General features: G+C 41.6%; 1 protein-coding gene across 3 annotated transcripts in view; it reads right to left on the reverse strand.

Annotated features, from left to right (window-relative positions):
• Positions 1-1,125: 1,125 nt before the first annotated feature.
• The window catches only part of LOC139761374 (uncharacterized), a 40,381-nt gene continuing 15,138 nt past the window's right edge, over positions 1,126-26,368 (reverse strand). Inside the window, exons 5-9 of one of the 3 annotated variants that reach the window (XM_071685485.1) lie at positions 25,823-25,898; positions 19,627-21,383; positions 9,919-9,999; positions 8,692-9,693; positions 1,126-3,507 (exon numbers count right to left, since the gene is read on the reverse strand). In XM_071685485.1, coding sequence (XP_071541586.1) covers positions 8,728-9,693; positions 9,919-9,999; positions 19,627-21,383; positions 25,823-25,898 — 2,880 coding nt within the window. In that variant the 3' untranslated portion in view covers positions 1,126-3,507; positions 8,692-8,727. Of the gene's footprint in view, positions 3,508-8,691; positions 9,694-9,747; positions 9,823-9,918; positions 10,000-19,626; positions 21,384-25,822; positions 25,899-26,368 lie in introns of all 3 variants that reach the window. The other 2 variants (XM_071685487.1, XM_071685486.1) reach the window with 2 other exon arrangements.

Genomic DNA, 26,368 nt, shown 5'->3' on the forward strand with positions numbered 1-26,368 from the left:
ACTTTATTTACCTCCTTCCAGAACATCTTTTTATTCTCCCTAAAATTTACTGATAGTCTCTCACCCCAACTCTCATTTGCCCTTTTTTTCACCTCTTGCACCTTTCTCTTGACCTCCTGTCTCTTTCTTTTATACTTCTCCCACTCAATTGCATTTTTTCCCTGCAAAAATCGTCCAAATGCCTCTCTCTTCTCTTTCACTAATACTCTTACTTCTTCATCCCACCACTCACTACCCTTTCTAAACAGCCCACCTCCCACTCTTCTCATGCCACAAGCATCTTTTGCGCAAGCCATCACTGCTTCCCTAAATACGTCCCATTCCTCCCCCACTCCCCTAACCTCCTTTGTTCTCACCTTTTTCCATTATGTACTCAGTCTCTCCTGATACTGCCTCACACAAGTCTCCTTCCCAAGCTCACTTACTCTCACCACCCTCTTCACCCCAACATTCTCTCTTCTTTTCTGAAAACCCATACAAATCTTCACCTTCGCCTCCACAAGATAATGATCAGACATCCCTCCAGTTGCACCTCTCAGCACATTAACATCCAAAAGTCTCTCTTTCGCGTGCCTGTCAATTAACACGTAATCCAATAACGCTCTCTGGCCATCTCTCCTACTTACATACGTATACTTATGTATATCTCGCTTTTTAAACCAGGTATTCCCAATCACCAGTCCTTTTTCAGCACATAAATCTACAAGCTCTTCACCATTTCCATTTACAACACTGAACACCCCATGTTTACCAATTATTCCCTTAACTGCCACATTACTCACCTTTGCATTCAAATCACCCATCACTACAACCCGGTCTTGTGCATCAAAACCACTAACACACTCATTCAGCTGCTCCCAAAACATATATATATATATATACATACACACTAAAGCTAAACTAAAACCTTTCAGCATATCTCACACTGGTGGAAATAATGCGAATTCAAAACGATAAAGTTTTGTGCATACATCTAAACAATTCTGGAAACCTTGGCTTTATTTTGTGTTTAACTGTTTTAGGTACCTCACAGAGCACCATCTGTTATAAGGGTGACAGGCTAAGCAAACTAGACCACATTTAGTACGAGTTTCTGGGGGTAAAAATTACACTTTCAAACAATAATACATATTTAATGTTTATTAAAAAATACCTCTTAAAATGCAATGCAACAATCACATATTTACATACACACTCAAGTCTCACAGCAAAGGTCACATGCAACCAAATGAATTATGTATACAAAACATCCTCTCAACGCCTACATAAACATTTACACAACTGCCAACCATTCCCTCAAACAACTACAGAAACAAAATGTCAAGACCAACCTGTAATAGACTTACGTTAACATGCCATTTATGGCAAGGGCAAACTAATTTCCATTATCAAATTACCCAATGCAAAAACAAGGTATTTAGCTTGCAAACCTTCAAGAAACAAATCATCATATTGCAGAAAAGGGAGCAAGTCCTATCAACTCTTCATATTGCAGAAAAGGGAGCAAGTCCTATCAACTCTTCATATCATGTTCACATGTACTTGAGAGGCTTTTGCCCTTCTTTGCCTTTAGTGCCAGACCATCCAGCACTTTTATCACATATACTAATCAACTGGTTCTCTCGGTAACCTTCAAGGAAATTCAGAGTTTTTTCAGCATAATCATGAATTTCATTTCTATATCATGAACCTAAATACTTGAAAGCAAAAGGGCCCTACAAGCGTGAGGTCGTACTGTACAATGTGATGCATATTTTGGCCATTTAGGGACATTTAAAAAAATCCTTCTTTAAATGTCTGGAGGACAAGTAGCCTAATTTCCTGTCAACTCACGCTCTGTTAAATATTGATGGAGTATACACAACAATCATGAGAAAACTGCCATTATGGAGAATACACATGAATAATATTTTTTATCTCCAATAATACTAAGTCATATTTAGCATGAACACTCATGCAACCAGACCACAAAATAAATATGAAAATACAAATACAAATCAATGAAATACTAAAACAATCAACACTCAAGAGCTCACACAGTCCTTTTTAAATATCAGTACAAAAAAATATGAAGATATCATTTCCATATTTTATGACCCTTGTGTTTCCAAATCACCCATCAAAGTTCTCAATGAACTGGCATATATTTTGCCATATTTCATCCCTAAGACATAAAAGCAAGATCATAAAGGCTCTTTTATCTCCTCTTTGACTGTATCATGAATCTAGGAAACTACAGTTGGTACAAAACTTAAATCTACATTCATTCTGTTCTACCACATCCTAATTAGTGAGACTACTATTAACGGCATGAGAGAAATGTGGGAATAACCTGAGGTTAAACCACTCATGAGGAACAAAATTTTAAAAGTATTTTCAATTCAACTCACACAGCTTTTACCACTGAGATAATATTTTGCGTTTGCAATCAGGATTCAACCTAATAAAGTAGGGAATTCAGCAATGACACAGTGACATTCCACATAAATGTTAATGGAGGTGCTGGGTAGTAGATTCTGGGATTTCTGAGCGACCCAATACTACTGAGATGAAAACTAAGTGTATATCCTGAGGTTGGTCAAGATGTATACAGCAGCACAGCAGAAGATATAAGGTGGAAACGTAAACAACAAAGGAGATAAACAGATAAATATGTCATGAGTGAGATGATCTGTGCTATGAATATCTCAGATGAAGATGTAAGGGGAATGACTGGGGATTGGATACAACGGAACCATCTTGTATATAGAGGTGGTGTGAATGAAGATGTTCGTCTTAAAAGATGAATCACCTCAGTGTGTAAAGTGAAAACTAATGAAGTTTTATAAGTATGGAAGTCCATGTTTCACTTATGTCCACTGGGCACAAGATGAGGATGTGTGTAAGTCATGTTGCATGTACCTACCCCAACCCGTTACAATGGGAGTTGAGTGATGAAAACAGATAAGACAGCGTATCCTGAGGCAAAGGAGTAGTGCCATGCTGCAAAATGAGAAAAGCATGTACTGCTACCTGGAGGTGCAATATAGCAGTAACTACATGCTTTTTCTTTCTTAACTAGAGAACATTTTCAATCATACTATTTTTAGGCAGTTGCAAAAACATTTCATTCCATACCTCTCACACATCACACCCATTTAACAACACATAAGTTACCGATATTTTCACACTGAAAGAAAAGTATTGCCCTCCTCTACAGGTAACACATGAAAATACCTGCACAGTGTGTCTAAGACCTCTTCTTAGCATTCAATAAATGTTTCTAATAACACAATCACTTTCACACCACTGAGTTCAAATTTGCATTTTCAATACATTGTATATTGTATACATCAAAGATAACCATCATCAATCTGAATCAAACTTAATTGAATTGACACCCAAGTCTAAAACACCACCTCGATATGATCCCTTCTTCTTCTTGTTCTTTTCTTGACGAAAGCCCTTGCCACGAGTACTTTTCAAGTCATTGAAAGCCCGTTCACCCCAGGAGCCATAGGAACGTCTCTGAAACAGAAGATACAATTTTCAAAAAAGAGGGAAACTGAAGCTTACTTTTCTTTTTTCAAGATAATAAAATAAATTATTTAGTAAATGTACATATCAAAATTATCCTCACCAGCTGGAATGAAAGAATACAACCCTTTTACCTTCTATACATTACAAAAGCGACTAAGAGGAGAGGGAGTTGTGGGGGCTGAAAAACTTCCCTCCTGTATCGTCACATAAAAACACAGAAGCTGGGTTAATATCTTTCTATTCGTAGGCCCACTCATCTATTTCCAGTACTTTCTAACTTAAGAAATGCCCAACAGGTATGGAAAAAAGACATCTCTAAATAAAATCTGGCTATGATGGAGGAGACTATGATCAGCCTTATACTTAAGAGATCTATTACTATATTATTATACTTTGTTGCTGTCTCCCACGTTTGCGAGGTAGAGCAAGGAAACAGACGAAAGAAATGGCCCAACCCCCCCCCATACACATGTATATACATACGTCCACACACGCAAATATACATACCTACACAGCTTTCCATGGTTTACCCCAGCGCTTCACATGCCTTGATTCAATCCACTGACAGCACGTCAACCCCGGTATACCACATCGTTCCAATTCACTCTATTCCTTGCCCTCCTTTCACCCTCCTGCATGTTCAGGCCCCGATCACACAAAATCTTTTTCACTCCATCTTTCCACCTCCAATTTGGTCTCCCTCTTCTCCTCGTTCCCTCCACCTCCGACACATATATCCTCTTGGTCAATCTTTCCTCACTCATTCTCTCCATGTGCCCAAACCACTTCAAAACACCCTCTTCTGCTCTCTCAACCACGCTCTTTTTATTTCCACATGTCTCTCTTACCCTTACGTTACTCACTCGATCAAACCACCTCACACCACACATTGTCCTCAAACATCTCATTTCCAGCACATCCATCCTCCTGCGCACAACTCTATCCATAGCCCACGCCTCGCAACCATACAACATTGTTGGAACCACTATTCCTTCAAACATACCCATTTTTGCTTTCCGAGATAATGTTCTCGACTTCCACACATTCTTCAAGGCTCCCAGGATTTTCGCCCCCTCCCCCACCCTATGATCCACTTCCGCTTCCATGGTTCCATCCTCAGCCAGATCCACTCCCAAATATCTAAAACACTTTACTTCCTCCAGTTTTTCTCCATTCAAACTTACCTCCCAATTGACATATTCATGCATGTTCAAATCAAAGAATGGTGGTTATAAGGCTCTTGCCAAGTACTTCACTCTAACATTTGTTATACATTATCATCATCATTATACTTAACCTCTGGTTCCCATATCAGCGAGGTAGCACAAGGAAACACACAAAGGATGACCTAACCACTTACATACACATGTATATACATAAATGCCCATAGAACATGGAATGTTCAAATGTGTTCAAAGGGTTGCTACCCAAATCAAAACATATATAATTTCCTTTTACTTCGGGTGCATCAAAAGCAAGATTGGCATGTAAACAGTACTGACTGAATTAATGGGAGGGAATCTAAGGCTCCAGAGAAAAATTTACATTAAGGCATTCTTCTTCTAAATCTGATACTCTCAAGTGGGGGAAAAAAATGAAAACTCCTCTTCTGGCACAAAGGGGTACTTGAATGAGAGAGAATTTGATGTTTCCTCCCTGCATCAGCAAGGTTGCACCAGAAAAGAAACTAACAAGGGTATTCTCGGCTGCATCTTCTATTTGTAATGTGAGGCCCATCTAATACTGAGTACGATTCTATGGGAAGAGCAGTTTTTGAAGATTTCTCACTTGAGAACACTGGTAAAGAAATAAAATATCATGACATATAATAACAAATCATGAATCATTACTTAATAACTTGACAAACAAGCTATAAGGTACATTTTGAGTTTAAACAATCTCGTCTAAAAAAAATCAGTGGAGGTAGTTCATGGTTACAATTTGGTGACTTCGTAAAACCATCAAACAAATAACTCACGATGCCTAGAAGCAAAATCACTCACACTTCCTTTCTTTCTACGCTTAAGACACCACCTCCACAAACACACACTTCCATTACTCGTAAACTTTATATGTATATAAGATTACACAAAGCAAACTCATTTTGCATTAATTACAGTGTGATCAGTATGTCTGATCACCTCTGAAACTATATGATACTAGTTTAATCCTTATTTAATAACTCACACAATGGAAACTCCATCTTATAAAAGCAATTTTCAAATGAGGAAAAATATTAGATGCAGCTAAATATTGACAGACAAGATTAGTTTCAAAATGTCAAGGATGCAAAATAAAGACACTTAAAGCAGGTATGTGTGAAGGTTAACAAGACAGAACCTGCTTTGCTTCTATCTATATCTCTGACACCTGTTCCACCTGGAACTCCCTCAAATGGGTGAACATGACAACAGTCTCCATAACTAAAGAACTCCAACACCACTTCATAGCCTTTAGGGCCTCACCCTTTAAGAGGTCACTAGCAGAGGTTAAGTCCATTGTGGTATTTGCAGAGGCTCCTATCTAATGTTCCTAATGACTTCTATCTAATGCTCTTACCTACTACATCTATCTAATGTCTACCTAATAATCCTGCCTAAATGTTCCCACCTTCTACTTCTATCTACTGCTCCTTCCATTTTGCCAAAAGGCAGGGCTAGCACACAGTGCTCGCCGCAAGAAAATCTAGTTACAAAGAAGGAGCTGTGTGAAAGAAGTGTTGTCAGGTGAGCTACATTTGACATGATGACATTGTAAGTTTGTGGACAGAATGCCAGTAGTACACGTTAGTGAGGGAGAATGAAGACATATATCTACTTTGTTTCTCGATTGGAAAAGTCTACAATAAGTCACCACCAATTTTATTCCATTTAAATAAGTAAATCAAGTGTGTAATGACATAAACTTTCCATGGGAATCATTTTTCATACTTGGGTTTACTAATCATAACCTGCAGGATGGCAAAGGACAAGCACAACTAGGTCCTTCAGGAAAATTTGCTACACTGCATCCATAAAGCTAAAATCTTATTCATTAATATAAAATTTGTTATTAACTTTTTTTTTTTTTTTTTTTTTTTTTTTTTTTTATACTTTGTCGCTGTCTCCCGCGTTTGCGAGGTAGCGCAAGGAAACAGACGAAAGAAATGGCCCAACCCCCCCCCCCCATACACATGTACATACACACGTCCAGACACGCAAATATACATACCTACACAGCTTTCCATGGTTTACCCCAGACGCTTCACATGCCTTGCTTCAATCCACTGACAGCACGTCAACCCCTGTATACCACATGACTCCAATTCACTCTATTTCTTGCCCTCCTTTCACCCTCCTGCATGTTCAGGCCCCGATCACACAAAATCTTTTTCACTCCATCTTTCCACCTCCAATTTGGTCTCCCTCTTCTCCTCGTTCCCTCCACCTCCGACACATATATCCTCTTGGTCAATCTCTCCTCACTCATTCTCTCCATGTGCCCAAACCATTTCAAAACACCCTCTTCTGCTCTCTCGACCACGCTCTTTTTATTTCCACACATCTCTCTTACCCTTACGTTACTTACTCGATCAAACCATCTCACACCACACATTGTCCTCAAACATCTCATTTCCAGCACATCCATCCTCCTGCGCACATCTCTATCCATAGCCCACGCCTCGCAACCATACAGCATTGTTGGAACCACTATTCCCTCAAACATACCCATTTTTGCTTTCCGAGATAATGTTCTCGACTTCCACACATTTTTCAAGGCTCCCAAAATTTTCGCCCCCTCCCCCACCCTATGATCCACTTCCGCTTCCATGGTTCCATCCGCTGACAGATCCACTCCCAGATATCTAAAACACTTCACTTCCTCCAGTTTTTCTCCATTCAAACTCACCTCCCAATTGACTTGACCCTCACCCCTACTGTACCTAATAACCTTGCTCTTATTCACATTTACTCTCAACTTTCTTCTTCCACACACTTTACCAAACTCAGTCACCAGCTTCTGCAGTTTCTCACATGAATCAGCCACCAGCGCTGTATCATCAGCGAACAACAATTGACTCACTTCCCAAGCTCTCTCATCCCCAACAGACTTCATACTTGCCCCTCTTTCCAGGACTCTTGCATTTACCTCCTTTACAACCCCATCCATAAACAAATTAAACAACCATGGAGACATCACACACCCCTGCCGCAAACCTACATTCACTGAGAACCAATCACTTTCCTCTCTTCCTACACGTACACATGCCTTACATCCTCGATAAAAACTTTTCACTGCTTCTAACAACTTGCCTCCCACACCATATATTCTTAATACCTTCCACAGAGCATCTCTATCAACTCTATCATATGCCTTCTCCAGATCCATAAATGCTACATACAAATCCATTTGCTTTTCTAAGTATTTCTCACATTAACTAACATCACATAATACAATTTAGCCTATGAATTCATGATAATGAACAAAGATGCAATTTGCTTCAAGTAAATAAAAGTTTACAGCTCTACTCTTAGAGAAAAAAATACCAATACCGATGTCCAAACCATTTGTACACAATGACACAGGGAAAGCTGTAATGTAATTATCTAAAGCATGACTATTCAGTTATCAAACCATAACTACAAAACTTACAAAAAAACAATCCCTAATTCATCAACTTCCCAAAAGATGAGCATCCTACTATTCATCACTGTGGTGAACTAATACAAATGTGCTAAGAACTCAATCAACCATTTTGACGAGAAAACTGCACAAGTACAAACTATTGCTGAATAAGGTCCAGTGCCATCCACAAATGAAATCTGGGTATGAGTGTGGTGGTACATTCAACCACTTGGCTGTGATAATAATACTAAAAAGAAATTTAACTGGAAAATTTATATGCATTTCCCAAATAATAAAGCTGAGAAATTCTGCTTCCCAATAAGTATGCCCCATAAGTGAAAACAACATCTGCCACTCAATGAAATGTTTTTCTGAGAGCAACAAGGAAAGGATAAGAGCATTATCTCTGTCTGTACCTTTAATTGGTGCAAAACACCAAGAATAACATAAGTAATTATGACCCAATTTACTAACGAAAAGCCAGAGATGAATGGCTTGATCTTATAGTCTGAATGATCAGGTTTAGTAAATTAAAATCAACTTTATTACGGATACAGCTGAACTTACTATTTTCTTGCCTGCCCTGTGTCAAGGTGCTGCAGCTTAGTCATCAAAAGTTATCTTCTTGTTTAAGCCAGTACCTTGATCCATGCCTAGACCTGGGTTCTTATTAAAACCACCCCCAAAGGAACCACTTCTAAAGCCTCTTCCATTACCACCCCTAAAACCCCCTCTGAATCCACCTCCAAATCCCCCAAGACCGCGGGGAGAAAACTCTCTGTTGCCATCATCATCATTTTCTCTATAACGTTTAAAGCCACCCCTATCTCCTCTAAAACCACCACGACCTCCTGAAGAGAAACCTTTATCTTCACCATCATTATTTTCATTATTTCTGAAGCCACCCCTATCTCCTCTAAAACCACCAAGACCTCCTGAAGAGAAACCTTTATCTTCACCATCATTATTTTCATTATTTCTGAAGCCACTCCTGGAGCCTTCATCTTTGTCTCCCCTGGAGCCTTCATCTCTGTCTCCCCTGAAGCCTCCACCTCTGCCTCCCCTGAAGCCATCCCTACCTCCTCTAAAATCACCACGACCTCCTGAAGAGAAACCTTTATCTTCACCATCATTATTTTCATTATTTCTGAAGCCACTCCTGAAGCCTTCATCTTTGTCTCCCCTGGAGCCTTCATCTCTGTCTCCCCTAGAGCCTCCACCTCTGCCTCCCCTGAAGCCTCCATCTCTGCCTCCCCTGAAGCCTCCATCTCTGCCTCCCCTGAAGCCTCCATCTTTGCCTCCCCTGAAGCCTCTATCTCTGCCTCCCCTGAAGCCTCCATCCCTGCCTCCCCTGAAGCCTCCATCTCTGCCTCCCCTGAAGCCTCTGCCCTTTCTGATACTTCCCTTTCCATCTGTGTCCCCATGGGATCTTCGCCTTCTAAAATCATCTCTGAAACTTCTGCCACCCCTAAACCCACCATGACCTCTCTGTGAATCATTTTTAGAGCCCAGGCCTTCATGGAAAGGTTTATTGCTGGCATCGCCATCCACTTCCTTCTCACTCTCGTCCTATAAAGAAAAAAGAAAGAAGATACCAATAGAATAGGTGGCCATAACTATTACCTTGGCTCCAAAAGAATTGTCAAACTTGAGGCTGACATCCACCTCTTCTGCACGTACTCTCCTGTATGGTTCCCTCTGTTTAAATAGAATAAAAATTCACATTAAACAGAGACTAATAGAAAAACTGAAGTGGATTGTTTGATGTTTATATCAATTAGGTCACAAACTTACCTTGTAAGAGCTACCAGGTGTAGCATATGATAAATTCAGGGACCCATTCCTGGAGGAATTCTGCGAACAATTAAATGAGTCCTGAAAAGGAAAATGCATTAGTAATAAGCAAAATTCTGTACAACAGGATTCTAATGTGTTGGCAAAGGTATGCAATTTATCAGCCAATGTTGGAAAAGGATTTCTTTAATCCATAAAAATTCATTCTCAATACCTCTGAGTATACTCTGTACTCGACATTTTTTTTTACCTCATCCTGTGTTTCTAGCAACTTACTTCCACAATTAAAATATCCTTTCTCCAAGTTTCTCCATACTGAATAATTAAGTCACCTCAACATTAATCTTTGCTTACAAATCTCTTTTACAGTTCCTTCCTCTTCCAGAATTCAATTACCTCCTTGTCAAAATATACAGTCCATTCCTCACCCTGCCTTAATACTGCATTCATTCCCCTCCTTGTTTTCCTCCTAGACCATTAATACTTTTCACCTGCTACATTTCCATGCTTCCCACATGTAATATTCTACCAAATGATTTTCCATATAATCTTCCCATCTACTTATCTGTATACAATATCTCATTCCCAATTTAGTGAGGTGGACCAGGTACAGACAAGCTCTTAAAAAACACTCATGTGTCTTCAACTCATGACCAGTGTTTAAAGCACAACAGACTCCACACTAATAAATATATATCTTATATTCTGAGACTCCACACTTATAAATGTATCATCATTATTTTTCTTATTATACTTTGCCACTATCTCCCGCGTTAGTGAGGTAGCGCAAGGAAACAGATGAAAGAATGGCCCAACCCACCCACATACACATGTATATACATACACGTCCACACACACACATATACATACCTATACATCTCAACATATACATATACTACACACTCAGATATATAAATATATACACATGTACATAATTCATACAGTCTGCCCTTATTCATTCCTGTCGCCTTTCCACCACACATGAAATGACAGCCCCCTCCCCCCGCATGTGCGCGAGGTAGCGCTAGGAAAAGACAACAAAGGCCACATTCGTTCACACTCAGTCTCTAGCTGTCATGTATAATGCGCCGAAACCACAGCTCCCTTTCCACATCCAGGCCTCACAAAACTTTCCATGGTTTACCCAAGACACTTCACATGCCCTGGTTCAATCCAGTGACAGCACATCGTTCCAATTCACTCTATTCCTTGCACGCCTTTCACCCTACTGCATGTTCAGGCCCCGATCACTCAATATCTTTTTCACTCCATCTTTCCACCTCCAATTTGGTCTCCCACTTCTCCTCGTTTCCTCCACCTCAGACACATATATCCTCTTGGTCAATCTTTCCTCACTCATTCTCTCCATGTGACCAAACCATTTCAAAGCACCCTATTCTGCTCTCTCAACCACACTCTTTTTATTACCACACATCTCTCTTACCCTTACATTACTTACTCAATCAAACCACCTCACACCATAAACTGTCCTCAAATATCTCACTGCCAGCACATCCAGCCTCCTCTGGACAACGCCATCTATAGCCCACGCCTCGCAACCATATAACATTGTTGGAACCACTATTCCATTACACATACCCACTTTTGCTTTCCAAGATAACGTTCTCGACTTCCACACATTTTTCAACGCTCCCAAAACTTTCACCCCCTCCCCCACCCTATGATTCATTTCCGCTTCCATCCACTGCCAAATTCACTCCCAGATATCTAAAACACTTCATCTAATCCAGTTTTTCTCCATTCAAACTTACCTCCCAATTGACTTGTCCCTCAACCCTACTGTACCTAATAACCTTGCTCTTGTTCAAATTTACTCTCAGCTTTCTTCTTTCACACACTTTACCAAACTCAGTCACCAGTTTCTGCAGTTTCTCACCCGAATCAGCCACCAGCACTGTATCATCAGCGAACAACAACTGACTTGCTTCCCAAGCTCTCTCATTCACAATAGACTGCATATTTGCCCATCTTTCCAAAACTCTTGCATTCACCTCCCTCACAACCCCATCCATAAACAAATTAAACAACCAAGGAGACATCATGCACCCCTGCCGCAAACCTACATTCACTGAGAACCAATCACTTTCCTCTCTTCCTACACATACACATGCCTTACATCCTCGATAAAAACTTTTCACCACTTCTAACAACTTGCCTCCCACACCATATATTCTTAATACCCTCCACAAAGCATCTCTATCAACTCTTTATCATATGCCTTCTCCAGATTCATAAATGCTACATACAAATCCATTTGCTTTCCTAAGTATTTCTCAAATACATTCTTCAAAGCAAACACTTGATCCACACATCCTCTACCACTTCTAAAACCACACTGCTCTTCCCCAATCTGATGCTCTGTACATGCCTTCACCCTCTCAATCAATACCCTCCCATATAATTTACTTATACCTCTGTAATTTACTTATACCTCTGTAATTTGAGCACTCACTCTTATCCCCTTTGCCTTTGTATAATGGCACTATGCAAGCATTCCACCAATCCTCAGGCACCTCACCATGAGTCATACATATATTAACCTTGCCAACCAGTCAACAATACAGTCACCCCCCTTTTTAATAAATTCCACTGCAATACCATCCAAACCCACTGCCTTGCCAGCTTTCATCTTCCGCAAAGCTTTTACTATATCTTATATCATCACTTTAAACACTTTACTGATTTGTCAAAAAAGATGTCACCATTCTTACCATCTTAAAACAGCACATAAATTGCTTCCAACACATACGATCACCAATCAATCTTTTAATATTCACAGCCACAGTGCTACATCACTGCTGCAACAAGTATTATTCACTTAACCCTTTTCCATAAACTTCGAGCTACCAATGAAACAAAACTTTTTCTTCCCTATATGACTTTACTTTCAACTTCACTTTTTCCACTACCACCCTCACTATTACATTCATCCCCAATTTTCAATTCTTCACCCGACAAACTGATCATACACCCTAATCTTCAATATTTTTTAAAAATTTTCATCTTAATCATTGTTCCTATTCATTTTCTGCACCCTCTACCTACATACCACCATTATAGCCCACCATTCTATTTCTTCTGATTTAGCTAAAGACACAGCATCATCTACATACAACTTCTACTTTGTCTCACCATAGTTAACTATCACACCACAATTGCTGAACTTCACTCTTTTCTCTTGCAATGCCAATCCATAGAAACATTAAATAACAATGATGACATATACCTTTTGACAACTAAGTTGATCTTTTATCCTTCTTTTTTGAACTTGTAGTTTTTGTGGAGCATTAAAACTTTTTTCACACATATTCGCCATTTCCTGCATTTGCAAGATAGCAATGAAGAACAGATGACCGAGCCTTAAAGGAAAAACTTCTCACTTGGCCCCCTTCCCTGTTCCTTCTTTTGGAGAAGTAAAATTGGAGGGGAGGATTTCCACCACCCTGCTCCTGCCCCTTTTAGTTGCCTTCTATGATACACAGGGAATATAAGGGAAAGTTGCCATCTATGATACACAGGGAATGTGTGGGAAGTAATCTTTTTCCTCTATCCCAAAAGTAAATACCTATTATCTAAACTTTTTCATCAGAATAAAGTACTTCACAACACATAACCTTAAGTTTTCATTTCTGACACAATTAAGAGGAACACCATCCCATTAATACTTTTTCGTATCTGTCAGCCATTTCCTGCTTCAGCAAAGTAGCACTAGGAACAGATAAAGAAGAGAGGCCACATTTATTCAAAACCATTCCCAAGCTGTCATGTGCAATGCATGGAAACCACAGCATCACATCCACAACCAGCCCTATCCCTGGGGATAGGGGAGAAAGAATACTTCCCACATATTCCCTGCGTGTCGTAGAAGGCGACTAAAAGGGGAGGGAGCGGGGGGCTGGAAATCCTCCCCTCTCGTTTTTTTTTAATTTTCCATAAGAAGGAACAGAGAATTGGGCCAGGTGAGGGTATTCCCTCAAAGGCCCAGTCCTCTGCTCTTAACGCTACCTCGCTAATGCAGGAAATGGCGAATAGTTTGAAAGAAAAAGTAACAAATATTAATAACAAATAACTGCGGCCTATTTGCTGTACACTGGCTCGGAATACAAAAAGCAGCAAAAGTTGGACAACTTTCTCCTAGTTAATGCACAATCCTGCCCCGAAGAGTCAATACATCTTTTTCTGCAATTCATGCACATTCCTTCCCTGTATACTAGAGTCCATACACTTCCTTTTTCTATAACACTATCAATCAAACTTTTTCATTCCATTGTTCACTATCCTTTCTCATACGTCCACATCCCACCTACTGGAAGCCACCTACACTCCTTTCTCACATCCTTATCTCATGCCATTCTTCACACAATCTTATACTCTTAAATAAATGATATATGAACAAACATGAAGAGAGCAAGTGTTATCTTAGCAATCTTTTTTTTTTTTTTTCGCTGTCTCCCGCGTTTGCGAGGTAGCGCAAGGAAACAGACGAAAGAAATGGCCCAACCCACCCCCATACACATGTATATACATACGTCCACACACTCAAATATACATACCTACACAGCTTTCCATGGTCCACCCCAGACGCTTCACATGCCCTGATTCAATCCACTGACAGCACGTCAACCCCGGTATACCACATCGATCCAATTCACTCTATTCCTTGCCCTCCTTTCACCCTCCTGCATGTTCAGGCCCCGATCACACAAAATCTTTTTCACTCCATCTTTCCACCTCCAATTTGGTCTCCCACTTCTCCTCGTTCCCTCCACCTTCGACACATATATCCTCTTGGTCAATCTTTCCTCACTCATTCTCTCCATGTGCCCAAACCATTTCAAAACACCCTCTTCTGCTCTCTCAACCACGCTCTTTTTATTTCCACACATCTCTCTTACCCTTATGTTACTTACTCAATCAAACCACCTCATACCACACATTGTCCTCAAACATCTCATTTCCAGCACATCCATCATCCTGCGCACAACTCTATCCAATGGATAAGCCCATGCCTCGCAACCATACAACATTGTTGGAACCACTATTCCTTCAAACATACCCATTTTTGCTTTCCGAGATAATGTTCTCGACTTCCATACATTCTTCAAGGCTTCCAGGATTTTCGCCCCCTCCCCCACCCTATGATCCACTTCCGCTTCCATGGTTCCATCCGCTGCCAGATCCACTCCCAGATATCTAAAACACTTCACTTCCTCCAGTTTTTCTCCATTCAAACTTACCTCCCAATTGACTTGACCCTCAACCCTACTGTACCTAATTACCTTGCTCTTATTCACATTTACTTTTAACTTTCTTCTTTCACACACTTTACCAAACTCAGTCACCAGCTTCTGCAGTTTCTCACATGAATCAGCCACCAGCGCTGTATCATCAGTGAACAACAACTGACTCTCTTCCCAAGCTCTCTCATCCCCAACACACTTCATACTTGCCCCTCTTTCCAAAACTCTTGCATTCACCTCCCTAAAAACCCCATCCATAAACAAATTAAACAACCATGGAGACATCAAACACCCCTGCCGCAAACCTACATTCACTGAGAACCAATCACTTTCCTCTCTTCCTACACGTACACATGCCTTACATCCTCGATAAAAACTTTTCACTGCTTCTAACAACTTGCCTCCCACACCATATATTCTTAATACCTTCCACAGAGCATCTCTATCAACTCTATCATATGCCTTCTCCAGATCCATAAATGCTACATACAAATCCATTTGCTTTTCTAAGTATTTCTCACATACATTCTTCAAAGCAAACACCTGATCCACACATCCTCTACCACTTAGCAATCTAAGTTACTTATATACCTGTAAAAGCAAGAGAGAATGAGTGAGGAAAGATTGACCAAGAGAATATATGTGTCGGAGGTGGAGGGAACGAGGAGAAGAGGGAGACCAAATTGGAGGTGGAAAGATGGAGTGAAAAAGATTTTGTGTGATCGGGGCCTGAACATGCAGGAGGGTGAAAGGAGGGCAAGGAACAGAGTGAACTGGAGCGATGTGGTATACCGGGGTTGACGTGCTGTCAGTGGATTGAATCAGGGCATGTGAAGCGTCTGGGGTGGACCATGGAAAGCTGTGTAGGTATGTATATTTGAGTGTGTGGACGTATGTATATACATGTGTATGGGGGTGGGTTGGGCCATTTCTTTCGTCTGTTTCCTTGCACTACCTCGCAAACGCGGGAGACAGCGACAAAGTATAAAAAAAAAAAAAAAAAAAAAAAAAAAAATGAGAGTTGGGGTGAGAGAGTATCATTAAATTTTAGGGAGAATAAAAAGATGTTCTGGAAGGAGGTAAATAAAGTGCGTAAGACAAGGGAGCAAATGGGAACTTCAGTGAAGGGCGCAAATGGGGAGGTGATAACAAGTAGTGGTGATGTGAGAAGGAGATGGAATGAGTATTTTGAAGGTTTGTTGAATGTGTTTGATGATAGAGTGGCAGATATAGGGTGTTTTGGTCGAGGTGGTGTGCAAAGTGAGAGGGTTAGGGAAAATGATTTGGTAAATAGAGAAGAGGTAGTGAAAGCTTTGCGGAAGATGAAAGCCGGCAAGGCAGCAGGTTTGGATGGTACTGCAGTGGAATTTATTAAAAAAGGGGGTGACTGTATTGTTGACTGGTTGGTAAGGTTATTTAATGTATGTATGACTCATGGTGAGGTGCCTGAGGATTGGCGGAATGCGTGCATAGTGCCATTGTACAAAGGCAAAGGGGATAAGAGTGAGTGCTCAAATTACAAAGGTATAAGTTTGTTGAGTATTCCTGGTAAATTATATGGGAGGGTATTGATTGAGAGGGTGAAGGCATGTACAGAGCATCAGATTGGGGAAGAGCAGTGTGGTTTCAGAAGTGGTAGAGGATGTGTGGATCAGGTGTTTACTTTGAAGAATGTATGTGAGAAATACTTAGAAAAGCAAATGGATTTGTATGTAGCATTTATGGATCTGGAGAAGGCATATGATAGAGTTGATAGAGATGCTCTGTGGAAGGTATTAAGAATATATGGTGTGGGAGGCAAGTTGTTAGAAGCAGTAAAAAGTTTTTATCGAGGATGTAAGGCATGTGTACGTGTAGGAAGAGAGGAAAGTGATTGGTTCTCAGTGAATGTAGGTTTGCGGCAGGGGTGTGTGATGTCTCCATGGTTGTTTAATTTGTTTATGGATGGGGTTGTTAGGGAGGTAAATGCAAGAGTTTTGGAAAGAGGGGCAAGTATGAAGTCTGTTGGGGATGAGAGAGCTTGGGAAGTGAGTCAGTTGTTGTTCGCTGATGATACAGCGCTGGTGGCTGATTCACGTGAGAAACTGCAGATGCTGGTGACTGAGTTTGGTAAAGTGTGTGGAAGAAGAAAGTTAAGAGTAAATGTGACTAAGAGCAAGGTTATTAGGTACAGTAGGGTTGAGGGTCAAGTCAATTGGGAGGTGAGTTTGAATGGAGAAAAACTGGAGGAAGTGAAGTGTTTTAGATATCTGGGAGTGGATCTGGCAGCGGATGGAACCATGGAAGCGGAAGTGGATCATAGGGTGGGGGAGGGGGCGAAAATTCTGGGGGCCTTGAAGAATGTGTGGAAGTCGAGAACATTATCTCGGAAAGCAAAAATGGGTATGTTTGAAGGAATAGTGGTTCCAACAATGTTGTATGGTTGCGAGGCGTGGGCTATGGATAGAGTTGTGCGCAGGAGGATGGATGTGCTGGAAATGAGATGTTTGAGGACAATGTGTGGTGTGAGGTGGTTTGATCGAGTGAGTAACGTAAGGGTAAGAGAGATGTGTGGAAATAAAAAGAGCGTGGTTGAGAGAGCAGAAGAGGGTGTTTTGAAGTGGTTTGGGCACATGGAGAGGATGAGTGAGGAAAGATTGACCAAGAGGATATATGTGTCGGAGGTGGAGGGAGCAAGGAGAAGAGGGAGACCAAATTGGAGGTGGAAAGATGGAGTGAAAAAGATTTTGTGTGATCAGGGCCTGAACATGCAGGAGGGTGAAAGGAGGGCAAGGAATAGAGTGAATTGGAGCGATGTGGTATACCGGGGTTGACGTGCTGTCAGTGGATTGAATCAAGGCATGTGAAGCGTCTGGGGTAAACCATGGAAAGCTGTGTAGGTATGTATATTTGCGTGTGTGGACGTGTGTATGTACATGTGTATGGGGGGGGGGGGGTTGGGCCATTTCTTTCGTCTGTTTCCTTGCGCTACCTCGCAAACGCGGGAGACAGCGACAATAAAAAAAAAAAAAAAAAAAAAAATATATATATATATATTATCCCTGGGGATAGGGGAGAAAGAATACTTCCCACGTATTCCCTGCGTGTCGTAGAAGGCGACTAAAAGGGGAGGGAGCGGGTGGCTGGAAATCCTCCCCTTTCTTGTTTTTTTTTTTTAATTTTCCAAAAGAAGGAACAGAGAAGGGGGTCAGGTGAGGATATTCCCTCTAAGGCCCAGTTCTCTGTTCTTAACGCTACCTCGCTAACGCGGGAAATGGCAAATGGTATGAAAAAAAAAAAAAAATATATATATATATATATATATATATATATATATATATATATATATATGCTGATTCATGTGAGAAACTGCAGAAGCTGGTGACTGAGTTTGGTAAAGTGTGTGAAAGAAGAAAGTTAAGAGTAAATGTGAATAAGAGCAAGGTTATTAGGTACAGTAGGGTTGACGGTCAAGTCAATTGGGAGGTAAGTTTGAATGGAGAAAAACTGGAGGAAGTAAAGTGTTTTAGATATCTGGGAGTGGATCTGGCAGCGGATGGAACCATGGAAGCGGAAGTGGATCATAGGGTGTGGGAGGGGGCGAAAATCCTGGGAGCCTTGAAGAATGTGTGGAAGTCGAGAACATTATCTCCGAAAGCAAAAATGGGTATGTTTGAAGGTATAGTGGTTCCAACAATGTTGTATGGTTGCGAGGCGTGGGCTATGGATAGAGTTGTGTGCAGGAGGATGGATGTGCTGGAAATGAGATGTTTGAGGACAATGTGTGGTGTGAGGTGGTTTGATCGAGTAAGCAACGTAAGGGTAAGAGAGATGTGTGGAAATAAAAAGAGTGTGGTTGAGAGAGCAGAAGAGGGTGTTTTGAAATGGTTTGGGCACATGGAGAGAATGAGTGAGGAAAGATTGACCAAGAGGATATATGTGTCGGAGGTGGAGGGAACGAGAAGTGGGAGACCAAATTGGAGGTGGAAAGATGGAGTGAAAAAGATTTTGTGCGATCGGGGCCTGAACATGCAGGAGGGTGAAAGGAGGGCAAGGAATAGAGTGAATTGGATCGATGTGGTATACCGGGGTTGATGTGCTGTCAGTGGATTGAATCAGGGCATGTGAAGCATCTGGGGTAAACCATGGAAAGCAGTGTAGGTATGTTGAGTGTGTGGACGTATGTATATACATGTGTATGGGGGTGGGTTGGGCCATTTCTTTCGTCTGTTTCCTTGCGCTACCTCGCAAACGCGGGAGACAGCGACAAAGCAAAAAAAAAAAAAGCAAGAAAAAAATGGCATGGGGAAGAGTCTTTGGGAAGGTACTACCAATCAAGTGGGGTTGCTATGATATGATGGGACTGAAGAGAATCATCACTGCAGAAAAATAGACCAAAAATTGTGAAGCAAAAGGGGTCAAAAGGTGACGATTACATATCAAAAAAAAAATCTTTGCATCATATTACCTTGCTAAGGGTGCCATTGGGGGTTTTAGATACAATTTTCTTCTTATCTTCAGCCTCACTTTCTTCACTGCTAGATTCTTCAGAACTGGATTTCTTATTCTTAGGCTCTGCTTTATTTTTAACTTTTGGCAGAGGCTTCTCTGTGCTCTCATCACTCGACTCTTCCTCTGAGCTGCTTTCTTTTTTGGCTGAAGGCTTGGAAGCTGGCTTTGCTGCTGTCTTAACAGGTACCTCTTCCTCACTTGACTCCTCTTCTGAACTGCTCTCCTTTTTAGCCACAGGTTTAGCTGGTGCTTTGGTAGCAGCTTTTGCTGGAGGCTTGGGTGGGGGGGCTTCTTCTTCTTCACTACTCGATTCCTCTGAACTGCTTTCATCCTTAGGAGCAGCCTGCCCAGTCTTTCCTTTCTTGGACTTGACCACAGGCTTCAAAGGCTTGGAAACAACTTCTTCCTCAGAGCTATCACTGTCATCAGAACTTGACTCTGTCTTTTTAGCTGGTGGGGCAATCTTTGTCTTTTTAGCAGGTTTGGCAGCCTTTGCAGTTTCAGCTGGTGGGTCAGGCTTTGTCTTTTTAGCAGGTTCGGCAGCCTTTGTCTTTTTAGCTGATGGGACAGGTTCATCATCTGAACTGGATTCCTCTGAGCTGGATTCTGCTGCTTGCTTCACAGTTGTAGCTGGCTTTTGGGCTGGAGCAGTGGGCTTTGCTGGTTCATCCTCTTCAGAACTTGACTCCTCAGAACTGGAGTCTGCTGGCTTTGCAGGTGCCTTTGGCTGTACAGAAGCAAGCTTCTTGGTTGCAACTTTCGGTTTTTCTTCTTCAGAACTTGAATCCTCTGAGCTAGACTCTGAAGGTTGTGGAGCTTTTGTTACTGCTGGAGCAGGCTTTTGGACTTTAGCAGATTTCGCCTTTGACTTTACGGGCTCATCCTCTTCTGAGCTTGATTCTTCTGAACTAGATTCTGCTGGCTTTGCAGGAGCTAGCTTTTGAGGTGGAGTTGGCTTTGTTGGTTCATCCTCTTCAGAACTTGATTCCTCTGAGCTGGACTCTGCAGGCTTACTAACTTTTGACTCCACTGGCTTCTGAGATGGAGTTTTCTTCACAACTGGTTTTGTAGGCTTCTCCTCTTCTGAGCTTGACTCCTCTGAACTAGATTCTGCAGGCTTTGCAGGGGCAACCTGTTTAGGAGCAGAAGGGGTTGCCTTTTTGGGAACAGGCTTCGCAGGTTCCTCCTCCTCAGAACTTGACTCTTCTGAGCTGGATTCTGCTGCTGCCTTTGCCGCTGATGCAGCTGGCTTTTGCGCAGGGGTTACAGGCTTCGATGGTTCATCATCTTCATCTGAACTTGACTCCTCTGAACTAGATTGTGCTACTTTTGCTGGCGTCTTCATAACAGGAGCAGATTTTGAAGGCTTTGTTGGGGCAGCTGTTTTATTAGCAGAAGGGGTCGTCTTTGTAAGAGCAGGTTTGGCTGGTTCGTCCTCCTCTGAACTTGACTCTTCTGAGCTGGATTCTGCAGCTGCCTTTGCTGCTAAAACAGCTGGTTTTGAACCAGGGGTTACAGGTTTTGCTGCAGAATTTGAAGGTTTTTCATCCTCAGAACTTGACTCCTCTGAACTAGATTCTACTAGTTTTCCTGGTGCCTCCAGCACAGGCTTAACCACTTGTTTGACAGAAGGGGTACTCTTCAAAGCTGGCTTTGCTGGCTCCTCCTCCGAGGATGATGATGATGATTTTGAGCTGGATTCTGCGGGCTTAGCTGTAAAGAAGAAAAATGAAGATGAAGACTTCAGCACAGAGCTATGTGAAAAGCTTGAGGAGAATAAAAAAAAACTATATTGGAAAAGTGTAAGAAAAGAAAGATGGGGAAAGTGCAAAAAATGCTTTAAGAACTTATAATGCTCACTTTTGATTACCTTTGATATGGTACTAAATTTGAAAGTACTTCATAAACATGATGGCATAGCAGAACAGGGGTGAGGCAGTTATACCATGCAAAAGAATGGAAAATTTCAATACAAAAAATAATCATACTATTATTATCCTTGATTACCCTTTCCCATGTTAGCAACGTAACGCCAGGAAACTGACAAAGAAAGACCCATCCACTCATATACATACATATGAACATGTACATATACATACATATTTACTCATACTTATCTCCATTTTCCGCGTTAGAGAGGTAGCTCCAGGAAACTGACAAAGAATGACACATCCACTTGTATACACACACATATATACATAAGTGTACATCATTTCTTATTTTTTCTTTATACTTAACTGCTGTCTCCCGCATTAGTGAGGTAGCGCAAGGAAACAGATGAGGAATGGCCCAACCCACCCACATACACATGTATATACATAAATGCCCACACAAGCACATATTTATTTATTTATTTATTATACTTTGTCGCTGTCTCCCGCGTTTGCGAGGTAGCGCAAGGAAACAGACGAAAGAAATGGCCCAACCCCCCCCCCCATACACATGTATATACATACGTCCACACACGCAAATATACATACCTACACAGCCTTCCATGGTTTACCCTAGACGCTTCACATGCCTTGATTCAATCCACTGACAGCACGTCAACCCCGGTATACCACATAGCTCCAATTCACTCTATTCCTTGCCCTCCTTTCACCCTCCTGCATGTTCAGGCCCCGATCACACAAAATCTTTTTCACTCCATCTTTCCACCTCCAATTTGGTCTCCCTCTTCTCCTTGTTCCCTCCACCTCTGACACATATATCCTCTTGGTCAATCTTTCCTCACTCATCCTCTCCATGTGCCCAAACCACTTCAAAACACCCTCTTCTGCTCTCTCAACCACGCTCTTTTTATTTCCACACATCTCTCTTACCCTTATGTTACTCACTTGATCAAACCACCTCACACCACACATTGTCCTCAAACATCTCATTTCCAGCACATCCATCCTCCTGCGCACAACTCTATCCATAGCCCACGCCTCGCAACCATACAACATTGTTGGAACCACTATTCCTTCAAACATACCCATTTTTGCTTTCTGAGATAATGTTCTCGACTTCCACACATTCTTCAAGGCCCCCAGAGTTTTCGCCCCCTCCCCCACCCTATGATCCACTTCTGCTTCCATGGTTCCATCCGCTGCCAGATCCACTCCCAGATATCTAAAACACTTCACTTCCTCCAGTTTTTCTCCATTCGAACTCACCTCCCAATTGACTTGACCCTCAACCCTACTGTACCTAATAACCTTGCTCTTATTCACATTTACTCTTAACTTTCTTCTTCCACACACTTTACCAAACTCAGCCACCAGCTTCTGCAGTTTCTCACATGAATCAGCCACCAGCGCTGTATCATCAGCGAACAACAACTGACTCATTTCCCAAGCTCTCTCATCCCCAACAGACTTCATACTTGCCCCTCTTTCCAAAACTCTTGCATTTACCTCCCTAACAACCCCATCCATAAACAAATTAAACAACCATGGAGACATCACACACCCCTGCCGCAAACCTACATTCACTGAGAACCAATCACTTTCCTCTCTTCCTACACGTACACATGCCTTACAAGCACATATACATGCATATATTTTTCAACGTATACATAAATATACATATATACACACGCACATATTCATACTTGCTGCCTTCATCCATTCCCGTCGCCACCCGCCACACACAAGTAGCATTCCTCCCCCCCTCCAGAGAAGCAGCACCAGGAACAGACGTATAAAGGCCGCATTCATTCACACGCAGTCTCTAGCTGTCATGTGTAATGCACCCACTGAAACCACAGCTCCCTTTCCACATCCAGGCCCCACAGACCTTACCTAGATGCTTCACACGCCCTAGTTCAATCCACTGACAGCACCTTGACTCTGGTATACCACATCGTTACAATTCACTCTATTCCTTGCACGCCTTTCACCCTCCTGTGTGTTCAGGCCCCAATCGCTCAAATTTTTTTTTACCCCATCCTTCCACCTCCAATTTGGTCTCCCACTTCTCCTTCTTCCCTCCACCTCTGACACATATATCCTCTTTGTCAAACTTCCCTCTCATTCTCTCCATGTGTCCAAACCACTTCAACACACCCTCTTCTCCTCTCTCAACCAAACCCTTTTTTTATTACCACACGTATCATTTACCCTTTCACTACTTACTCGATCAAACCACCTCACACCACATACTGTCCTCAAACATTTCATTTTCAATGCACCCACCCTCCTCTGCACAACCCTATCCACAGCCCACGCCTCGCAACCATACAACATTGTTGGAACCACTATTCCTTCAAACATAACCATTTTTGCTCTCCAAGATAACGTTCTTGCCTTCCACAAATTCTTCAGTGCTCCTAGAACCTACCCTCCCTCCCGACCCTGTGACTCACTTCTACTTCCATGGTTCCAATCGCTGCTAAGTCCACTCCCAGATATCTAAAACACTTCACTTCCTCCATTTTTTCTCCATTCAAACTTACCTCCAAATCAACTTGTCCTTCAATCCTAATGAACCTGATAACCTTGCTCTTATTCACATTCACTCTCAACTTTCTTCTTTCACACACTTTAACAAACTCAGTCACCAACTTCTGCAGTTTCTCACCTGAATCAGCCAAAAGCACTGTATTATCATCGAACAACAACTGACTTACTTCCCAAGCCCTCTCATCCACAACAGACTGCATACTCTCCACCCCCCAAACTCTAGCATTCGCCTCCCTAACAACCCCATCCATAAACAAATTAAACAACCATAGAGACATCACGCACCCCTGCCACAAACCGACATTAACTGGGAACCATTCACCTTCCTCTCTTCCTACTTGTACATAAGCCTTATACCCTTGGTAAAAACTTTTCACTGCTTCTAGCAATTTACCTCCCATACCATATCCAAATTTCTAAAAAGGGAAACAGAAAATAAAGGAAAATACACATAAATATTCACACTCGCATGCCTTCATTTACTGCTGGTGCCACTCCACCCCACTGGAAACAGTATCACCACCCCCTGCATCAGTGAGGTAGAGCCAGGAAAAAAAAAAAAAAAAAAAAAAAAAAAAAAAAAAAAAAACCACATTTGCTCACGTTCATTCTCTAGCTGTCATGTGTAATGTACTGAAACGACAGCTCCCTGTCCACATCCAGGCCCCACAGACTTTTCCCTGATTTACCCCAGATGTTTCAAATGCCCTGGATCAGTCCATTGACAGCACATCAACCCTTCTATACCACATCATTCCAATTCACTCTATTCCAAGCATGCCTTTCACCCTCCTGCATGTTCACACCCCAATAGCTCAAAATCTTTTTCCCTACATCCTTCTGCCTCCAATTTGGCCTCCCACTTCTTGTTCCCTCAACCTCTGAAACTTATATTTTCTTTTGTCAACCTTTCCTCTCATTCTCTCCATATGCTCAAACCATTTCAACACACCCTCTTCTGCTCTCTCAACCACACTCTTTTTATTACCACATCTCTCTTACCCTTTCATTACTTACTCGATCAAACCACCTCACACCACATACTGTCCTCAAACATCTCATTTCCAACACATCCACCCTCCTCCGCACAACCCTATCTATAGCCCATGCCTCACAACCATATAACATTGTTGGAACCACTATTCCTTCAAACATACCCATTTTTATTCCCTGAGATAATGTTCTCACCTTCCACACATTCTTCAATGCTCCTAGAACTTCCCTCCCTCCCCCACCTTGTGACTCACTTCCATGGTTCCATCCGCTGCTAAATCCACTCCCAGGTATCTAAAACACTTCACTTCCTCCAGTTTTTCTCCATTCAAACTTACCTCCCAATTAACTTGTCCCTCAACCCAACTGAACCTAATAACTTTGCTCATTCACATTTACTCTCAACTTCCTTCTTTCACACACTACCAAACTCAGTCACCAACTTCTGCAGTTATCTAAAATAATAGTGGTGCAGCAGCTTGCCTGTGGATTTAACAAAACGTAATCTACTTTTACACTGTGTACCTCATTCACTGTAGGGATATATTCATTTACAAAACAATTTAAAAAGTGTTATATGGGCACAGAGATGAAACAAACATGAAGCTACAGTTACAGCAGTCTCACTACGAAGAGTAAACCACTTTGATGTTAATGGCTTAAACTGTTTTAATGTAAAGAAAAAAAATCATCATAGTGGCTCTCAATACTCACCTGCTTTCTTTGGAGGGTCATCTACATCAGAACTGCTGTCCTCACTGCTCTCCTTAGGGGCCTTCTGAACTGCAGCCTGTAATACAGATATAGCAATCCTGATATATGGCTTGTTCCAGAAGTCATGTTAACAATGACCAGCCTTTTCTACTACAGGCAGTACTCTGACATACCATCATAACCTTGCACAGGGCCATCAATGACTTTTTCTCCAACAAATACTTTTGCGTAACAACTGATCAGTTAAGGACCACTAAAGGCTGCTAAGGTACACTATGAATGCCATACCCCCCCCGAGTGCACACCTGACCAACAAAACCTGTTGTACATGCACTGAATGCTGCCATACAAGATATTCAGGAAAAAACTGGACAAGCAAAGAGGCCTCAGTGTCTGATATCTTAATAAAAACCAATCAACAGAGTACATTAATCAATGGTACAAACAAATCAACAGAGTACATTAAACAATCGATTTCATTTCCAACACACACCCACTTTACAATTACAACTAAGGATTGTTTTGCATCCATGCTTCACCTACAAG

This window comes from Panulirus ornatus, chromosome 40, assembly GCF_036320965.1.
Source record: "Panulirus ornatus isolate Po-2019 chromosome 40, ASM3632096v1, whole genome shotgun sequence".
In the NCBI taxonomy this organism is placed as follows: Eukaryota; Metazoa; Arthropoda; class Malacostraca; order Decapoda; family Palinuridae; genus Panulirus; species Panulirus ornatus.